The 9431-nt window shown below is 35.8% G+C and overlaps 1 protein-coding gene across 1 annotated transcript in view; it reads right to left on the reverse strand.

Moving 5' to 3' along the window:
• Nucleotides 1-9431, reverse strand: part of LOC117167210 (serine/threonine-protein kinase PAK mbt) — a 44128-nt gene that overhangs the window by 25563 nt on the left and 9134 nt on the right. Inside the window, exons 2-5 of the mRNA XM_033351962.1 lie at nucleotides 6641-7009; nucleotides 5797-6556; nucleotides 1744-2276; nucleotides 1528-1681 (exon numbers count right to left, since the gene is read on the reverse strand). Coding sequence (XP_033207853.1) covers nucleotides 1528-1681; nucleotides 1744-2276; nucleotides 5797-6556; nucleotides 6641-7008 — 1815 coding nt within the window. The 5' untranslated portion in view covers nucleotide 7009. The remainder of the gene's footprint in view (nucleotides 1-1527; nucleotides 1682-1743; nucleotides 2277-5796; nucleotides 6557-6640; nucleotides 7010-9431) is intronic.

A 9431-nucleotide genomic window follows, 5' to 3' on the forward strand; every position in this document is an offset into this window, starting at 1 on the left:
CTTGTAGGATCCATCCATTGACTCCATACTCTTTCAGGACTTCCCAAAGTTTACTTCTATCTACCTTGTCAAAAGCTTTTTCTAGGTCAACAAATGCACAGACTTTTTTTCTTACTCTCAAACTTTTTTTTGTTATTTGCCTTAAACTAAATATTTGATCCGTACATGACCTTCCTGGCATAAACCCACTTTGGACTTCCCAAATCTTTGCTTCTGTTATTTTCATTACCCTACTAATAAGTATTTTTGAATATATTTTACTTACGGTGCTTAATAAGCTAATCCCTCTGTAATTATTGCACTCGCTTTTATCTCCCTTTCTCTTGTATATTGGTACCATAATCGCTTTTTTCCAATCGTCTGGGACGTCTCCCATCTCGAAACATAAATTTATCAATTCGCACAGTCTATGTGGTAATGCATCAGTATATTTAACAACATCCAGATGAAACAAAACAAAACAACAAACGCCATGCACTATATATAACTGAATATAACCATATACGCCATATCAGTAAAAACAAAAAAAAATCATATATAATTTACAATAAATAATTTAGTTGATTAAATTCTGACTAATAACCGATACATCGTCTCGAGTGAAGTTGCACTTTCACGTAGAAGCCTGGAGTTGATACATGCGAGAGGATAAACGGGCCGTGCGGCCGAAATAACACCTTCACTTTTATTTGATTTGTTTTAAACAATTCTTTTCGTAGAAAATATATTTATATCTCTCTGAACCACTTTTCCGCCAACAAATTTATAGGCGGTTATAGAATCCGAGTCCTCAATTAATACATATAAAAATGTATTAGACAATAATATTGAACACGAAATGAAGAAAAAGACATCATTTCTACGTCTTATTAACTTTATACAGAGCACTGAATGTTAATTGGGCAACACTGTCCCGGTCTACATTACTTGATAATATACGAAATGCACTGTGAGCAACCGAGACAGAGGTACTTCATACGCGATGTCAATAAAGGCACCAACGGGAGCTACCATTCATGGTCGCCACGTTTTTTCGTGTTTTGCGTAAATTAAACTTATCTGTCAATTTTGGTAGAAGATGCCGAATACTTGGAATTTCTCACAGAGTTTTCTTAATTTTATTAAACGCAGCACCCATGTGATAACGAATATGGATTAATTCAGATGAAAAAAGTGTTTTCTCGTCTTTAAAGAAGTGTAGCGAAAAGGAACCGACACTAAATGCAAACAAAATTTATTTCCCTGGATTTGGCTTAAACTTGGTAATTTTGGTAAATTATACGAAATTATCAAGTTCAAGCCAAATATGCATTTCCCACTTTCTCACGAACCACTGTTTCCTCACATTCTCTGAATCGCTACTTGAATTTCTCACCTCGTTCTTTTTATTATAGCATGTTAATGAAATTGTGATGTTCACGAGTAAAATTTGGGAACCAAGATTTCGATCTAATTCGAGATCGACCATAACCTACGTCTTTTAAGACTTATACTGACTTATTAGACTTATGTAAAGTGAAAACTTGCCTTGTGCGAATTCTTCAATTTTGGTGGGGGCATATCTCTGATGCGACGCATTGCTTGAAGAGGAGGTTCATTAAAGAATGGCGGCTCTCCATCGACCATTTCAATGATCATAATTCCCAGAGACCAAATATCAACTTCTGGACCATACGGTAACCTTTAGAAGTAAACAAATTAGTTCCAAATTATCTATCGTAATAATTAAATGTAACACTTTACCGGGAAATAACTTCAGGGCTCATCCAGTAAGGCGTTCCCACTAAGGACTTCCGCTTCGGAAGTTCTTGAGAAACCTGGGCGCAGAAACCAAAGTCTGACAATTTCACCCGTCCGTCTGCAGTAAGCAGGATAGAGTCAGATTTTATATCCCTGTGAATAACACCCTGGGAGTGCAGATACTCGAGTGGTTTAAGGCACTGAATGCAAACCGTTGCTATCTGACTCTCATCCATTCGAGAGTGGGTGACAATATCTGTTAGAGCTCCACCTTCGAGGTATTCCATGACCACCCAGAGTTCATCGTCTACCAAGAAACTGTCGTACATTTCGACAATGTTCGCGTGATGGTAATCTCTCATGATGACCACCTCGTTGAAAAGAAGCTCTCGCCTTTGCTGCTTTCGCAAGTCCATTTTTTTTACTGCTACTTGGCGGTGCAATGCCTTGTCTGTTGCGATACAAACTGTGCCTGTACTGCCCTCGCCAATTTTTAAGAAGTTCTCCAAATTCTCTCTTGGGTCTCCTCGACTAACCTGAAAAAAAAATTAGTTGCTAAATGTATATTTGCACCCAGAATCGATAATGCTTTATTATTCCATTTCTAACAGACTCAGCAGGGTCGACGAACTATGGATAGAAAGTATGGCGTAACTCCATAACCATCCAATAATTTACAAATGTATGTAACATCGTCCTAATTCTAGAACCTTAACTTTTTAAGGCCTCAAAATTAAAATGATTCCATTTTAAAGATTTAAATATCAACATTTGAATTTTTAAATCTCTTAATTGTTAATTGTGCAATTTAGAACGGACATTGCATAATTGCATAATTTTGAAGGTTTATCTTTAAATCCAAATTCTGTCGTAGTAGTTTAAATACTGCATAAAATTCTCAAGTGTAGTCAATTTAAAAAAAATTGAATACTTCATTTGTCTTGACAATTCCTCTGATTACATTTTCCAGCAGATACGGCTGCTATATAACACCAAGTACTGATATAGGCCTCAAACGAACTTATCTATCATAGCTATGTAGCAGCGTTAACAACAATTAAGACTTCTTCTTTGGGTCTGCTACCTTCTGTGGGAACCTGGGAGTGTCCTTCCGGAATCTTTGGAGGGGGTGTGTAGGAGGGTAATTTCAGCTTTTCTGATTTTTATTTTAATCGCCTACTGAAATACAAGGAGGAGAATGTGCTTGCGGCTCTCGAAAAGTTTGTTTTCTGACATTCTAAAATCCGACGTTATTGCCTTTCATGGAATGGGCCAGCCGTCTTTCAAATATATGTACTAGCATTCCCCTACAATATTTGTTAGTGCACAAGAAAATAGCAAGAAATACTGAGAATAGAACATCGGACTTAAGTTCTCCTTTGGGACAAGAATTAATCATGCGTGCTATTAAGCTTCCGATAAATGAAAACAAGATTCAAAATAATTCACAAATCATTGGGTAAACCAAGTCTTAAACATGATTTGTCGAACTTTTCATGATTCGTGAGTGCTTTGGTAGGTAGAAATTACATCGAATGACTGAAACATAACTGAATTAGTACCCCTAGTTCCCTATAAATTCTCTGCATAACTACATAACCTATTTTCAGTTTCGTTTTTTAACAACAAAAAACTCATTTCTTTGTAGATCAATAAACACTTTGGTTTTCTTTTGCTCTGAAATTATCAAGGATTGTTTCGTCTACGGCAAGCATATTCCTGAAAAGAGAAAATAACCAAAATCTGTCACGCGTCAATCTTCTCTATTGCAGTCTACGATAGAGAGCGAATGAGGGTGCTAGGAGAAGGCACATAGAAGGCGAAGAAAAGCGAGTCAGGGAACTATCCGTGGGCATCCCTGAACCAGGGATTTAAACGCATCTTTATCAACGACTGGCCTCAGACAAACAACTACTCTCAAGAAATTGAAGCCAAAGTGAGAAAAAACTAAACGCATTTGACTAAAAAATCATAAACAAAATTCTCCGTAGGTAAACACGGTCAAGAGCTGTGGAAGGTGATCTATTCAACAGAACAACAACTGGAATTTGAGGAAGGGGACCGACCACGAAATCAGGAGCACATGTCTAGTCCTTTTTCTGCTTGCTTGTGGCATCTTGCTATTTAGCAAATGGCAAGAACTAAACAATCATAGGCTCCAGTCGCAATACCCCTAACCGCGAAAGAAGAAAAATACCAAATCGTTCTCTTTGCCTGACGCTTACAAAGTTATCTTACAACTCTCGAAGAACTCCTGAATTTCGCTAACCGTGCACATCTGGATATCGTCGCGACAGATGGCCCAGAAACACCGCCCTGACCTCCGAGAGCAGATCTCACTCGTAAATAAGATGCATAAGATTTCTTAACTCGGTACCGCAATAACAATTAGGGATGTAATATTTCCAACATGCGGAAAAGATGAAAACTCCAGAATTTCTGACATTTGCCGATAACTATGGGAACTGTTGGAAATTAGAGTATTTGACAAATTGTTTAGAAATTTTGAAAGTTTTATGGTTAAACACAATCAAATTACTCGACGTAATCCCCGGAACTGGATCACCCGCTCCATTTGCTGTCCCCAACATTTGTACATTTCCCATAATCCCTAAACGTGGAGCCCTGAGAAAAGAATTCAAATACTTTTTTTTCATTTCACAATATTTAACCCACGTTCAGTCCATAAATTTCCAGCTTTCTTTTAAACCTTTTCTGTGGCAAGTTGACAACAAGCATCTTTTCGGAAGGTGACGTCCCACCTGAACTTCAGAGAATGCCTTACATTGAAAAGTAGGCCTTACTATCGACTAAAGAGTACCCTAATTTCTGGGAGTAAACAAACGTCCAATTGCGTTTAATAACAACCCACCCACATTCGAAGTCACCACTCGTGGTGGGCTCTACCCCATAATTTCGAACTTATAGACGTGCCCGTTGGTTTTAGAACCGGAAGTTCAACAGACATGAGTGGCCCCGCCCTTGCAATAATGTTTAGAGTACGGACCTCTCCTTGAATAATTTTTCCCTTGCACTATTTCAGCCATGTGACAAACATGACAACCCTCGCATAAACTCACTGACTATTGGAATCAATCTCCATTGGCAATTTATTTACTTGAATGAAATTCAACCTCCTTGGCGCAACTACCCTCTCTGGAAAATCATCCCTCCGTATAACTTTCATCTCCTGTCGTAAGTTATTCGTTGAAAAGGAATGAGTAAAATGTGTCACCTTGGTGGATCAACCTTGTAAACAAATTCGTTTTCTTTAGGGAAACAACACCCCGGTAAGCAATCCCCTTCAATAAAATTCGTACCCAGTGAGAAATTAATTCCACGCAATGGCTGTCAATCCTTCGAAGATCCACGACGATCACTATTTAGAGCCACATATATTAATGAATAAAAATTATCTCATGTAAAATCGTAGGCGAAGCTACCCCATCAATCTTTCAATGTCAGTAGACAGAAAGATTTAACTCTCTCAACGTTCAACCCAATTGTTTATAATATCTTTTGAGCTCAAATGGATACTAATAATATACAGGTCTTCGAAAAATCGAGACACCTAATGAATACTCCCCATATCCAAGCCACCCACCCCATTCGCTGCCCCCAGCCTTTATACATTTTTAACGTTTAAACGTCTTTAAGTAATATTTAATTTTGTATAAATAATAGAAAATTGTATAAACAATGAATAATTGGCCGTGGACCATACCAAATTTTCGAAATAAGCTTTCTCCAAACCATGAGGAATATTTGTCGATATAAAGGATTTTCATGTAAACCTCATAAACTTTCTGTTTTCCGCCCCATAGGCGAGGGGCGCTGGAGGTTCTAGAATTCCGGAAGACAGACAATTTAAGCATTAATATTAATAATTAATGCCATTTTATAATTACGAAAAATAACGCAAATGTAAGGCTAAGTATTTTGAAAGGGATTCTATCCGTGGTTGCTTGATTAACCTTGTCAAAAGTAAATATGGTAAAGGTGTCTACAGGATATGTAAGAAAGACTTTCCACTGCGATTGAAAAAAAAATACATACCACCATTTGCAGGGCCGCTCTGAATTGTTCATGTGTCAACCTTTGGTCTGCGTTCTGCTTGTTGGCATTATTTACTCCCGTTCCGGAGCCAACAGCTAAATTGCCGGACGAAACTGCGCTCTTCATGTTCTGATTTTGATCTGGTGTAGAACTCACTCCAGGAATAGATGAAGTTACCGCAGATTTTGAGAGATTGTGCATTGATTGCGAACTTTCTATCGGTTTCTGGAAATGTGTAAGTACAGCGGAAGGATTTTCAGGCACTCCATAATTTTGAGAATGTTTATTAACATTGTGTGAACTCAGTTGACTAAGAGGTCTTTGCGAGGCTATTGATCCAACCGGAGAAACCTTGGAATGCATATTGTGTAGCAACATCACATATTGTGTGGGCATCACCGTGGATGGATTAGTTCTTTGTAATTCATGTTCTGGAATCTGTGAAATACTGGAATTGGCCGTCGGACTTTGAATACTCGGAATTGGACTTAGGTTTTGGAAATTCAAAGACAAGTTTGGAGCGTTTGACCCCACGTGCGTTAAATTTGGAGAAGACTGCATGTTGGGATTGAGATTCTGGAGATTTGGAAGTAGGTTATGATGATTTGGATGCATTCCAGGTCCTAAGTTTGGAAAATTCTGCCTCAGTTTGTCCGGATAACCGTGAGGTTTTCCGTAATTGGAATAGGCTTTGAATTGAGCAGGACTATTTATCATTTCTTGGCCTTCCGGTACGGATGGTGGAAGATTTGAATTATTTCTAGAAATTAAAAAATGATAATATTAATTGCAACCGAATTTTGAAACTTTAATAAAAAACAACTTAAAGATGTATTTATTGTACCTGTAGTCTCGCCTAAGTCTCGGCGGACTGGAAGACCGAAGAGAGTTTGATCTGGCGACGGTACTAGTTTTAGGCAAACCATTTTCAGTGTTTTTATCTCCAGGTGCAAATCTTCCGACCCTAGGATCATTATGGCCCCGTACGATAGTCTTTAAATCGAGAATTTCCGTGGGAGTGATTTCACTTGGATCAACCAGAGGTAAAGGTCGATTAGTAGACTTGAGTATCTGGTTGTTGCCAACTATAGATGCCCATTGTAAAGGCAGACCTACGAATTTTCCTTCAAGCTTATCGAATCCCGTATGCACTCGATGCTCGAAATTCGTCGGTGTTGATATTTGTGGCTTTTTCTTCTTCTTGGCAAACATTCTGCAAGGGTTAAAATTAATAAGTCAGGGTGCGAAATGTAAATTGAAATTTTTCAATAAAAAAAAATCCTCGTGTTATCCACTTTTTGAAATTTCTGGTGAAAATCTGCGAGAGTTGAATTTTTAATTCGCAGATTTTTTCGAGGAATCGAAAAATATTCGCATATGTCCCCGTATTATCCTCGTACGAAAATAACACGAGAATTTCCTTGAGGATTCTTTCACTCGGGAAAACTAGGATTTTTCTAGTTGCTAATTGTTCTGATAAATCTAAGTGCACACAAAAATTTCTGTCGTCTTTTTCATACAAATAATTACTAATGGACAATTTAAATATTTCCCATGACTTTTTAAACAAGGTTTAATTGTTCAAATAAATGTAACTTATTTAAACAATTATTCATGCTAAAAAAAATGTAAAAAATAATCGTATTTTCTAATAGAAATGTAATAGTTGGTCATTGTTTGTAGTAATTTTTTTAAAAACATTATGTAATTATTTTAACAATTAATTATTGTTTATTTACAACATTTCTAAAAATTGAGCCAGAGATGTACATTTTTGTCTCAAATTGGTATCCTATGCTGCTTTTTGTTAAACAATTACATAATTTTGATACATTTCTTCTGATGTTTAACAAATCTCTATTTGTTTAAACAATTATTATTTATCTGCTCATGCAGTTTCTTTTTTGATAGCTTTAAAAAATGCAATAAAATAGAATATATACAATTATTTTCCTGACTGTATACTGTATAGAAAGAATATATTAACCGTTTTTAACTGATTAAACAAATATAATTTGTTTAAACAATTGTTTTTCGAAAAATAATTTTAAAATCGTATTTTCTGAATGAAACAATATTGAATGATTTCAAGGAATAGTAGATTCTCTAAAAACGGAATGTCATTGTTTAAATAATTTGTATTCGTTCAAGCAGTTTTCTATTAAAAATGTAGATAAATAATATAACACATAAAATTATGTTCGTAAATATATATTAATATATATTTTTAGTGTATTCTCGTATGTCAGCTTAATATTCATAAGACTTTCAAATACTATAATGAAATATAATCTAAATCCATTTTATATGCATTCTAAGTAAAACGCTGATGAAAAAACATGATTTTTTGGCCCAAGACAATGTTTTCTTTCTGAGATCTGGAAATTGTTTTCTATAATTTTTACTACTTGTAGTAAGTACTGCTTTTGATCCTCATTTGTCGTTATCAAGCAATTGAAGTCCGATATTATAACACCTCTTTCAGCAGTATCATTCACTGTTGTTAAATGTTTGCCTAGCAGGTAATCTTTATTCTTCATCCATTCTAATGCGTTTTTTTAAATGAAATATTTCAAAATTTGATAATTTGAAAGTTTGATATTTTTGTCACTTTCAATTTTTTAGTCAATTAAAAAAATTGGCTTCTTTTATGCTTTTCATTATACAAATGATTATAAATAAATTATACTTCATGATAAAGATTGCAAAAATAAATAAACGCTTATAATTTGAATTGTATTATGACTTTTATGATTTATTTAAGTGCCCCCAAAAAGATGTAAATCATCCATACTCAATTTACAGGAAATTAAAAAAAAAACAATAATTTAATGTATAAGCAATAACATAAAGCTTTTAGCAGAATTTACTACTCAAAATCATTCAAAATTATGCTATAGGGGGACCTGGATAAAGAATACGTGATGGGGGATGATGAACAAAATGTAGAACTAATCTATTTGCAAGTAATTTCTACGCATTCAAGTGTCGAACTCAGCACACTGTTGACACTATTTGAAACTTTATTGGAGCGATGGCACTATTTTACTACCAGGTTAACATACTTTCCTAGAACTGCTGGCCCTAACAATTTCTCAGTTTGCGGGGTCGAGGGAAGGTTGTCAATCATGTCACACCACCAGCAGTTCAGCGAAAGAAGCACTCGGAAACCGCCTCAGAAACGGTTCAGGTGGCCCTGCCTGTTTACGTTTCGATTCCCTCGATTTAGCAGCAACGCTATCTGCAGGAAACACTCGACATTGTCGTTAAACCGAGAGTCTGGTGTATTTTCACGTGTAAAGGACTGCTGACATTGTAGTGTTTCTTCAAGTTTAAATTATTATATGTAATACATAACAAAATGGACGAAATCAAACAAATATTTTTTACTACAGAGAAAAATCCAACAGAAATGGTTCATACGGCCGTGAATGTTTACGTGTGGATTCACTTGATTTAGGGCCAAGGCTATTTGCAGGCAAAACCCGATAATTTTTCGTTAATGATACTATTTATTTATTTTTCTTTGAAAAATATTTTTGAATTTCTTCGCTTAATGGCTTTAATTTCGTAGTTTTTTTGGGATGAATTTTATACCGTGTGTCCCCCTTTTTTAAGATCCGTAAAATTCCCCC

The sequence above is a fragment of the Belonocnema kinseyi genome, chromosome 2 (genome assembly GCF_010883055.1).
Source record: "Belonocnema kinseyi isolate 2016_QV_RU_SX_M_011 chromosome 2, B_treatae_v1, whole genome shotgun sequence".
Lineage (NCBI taxonomy): Eukaryota > Metazoa > Arthropoda > Insecta > Hymenoptera > Cynipidae > Belonocnema > Belonocnema kinseyi.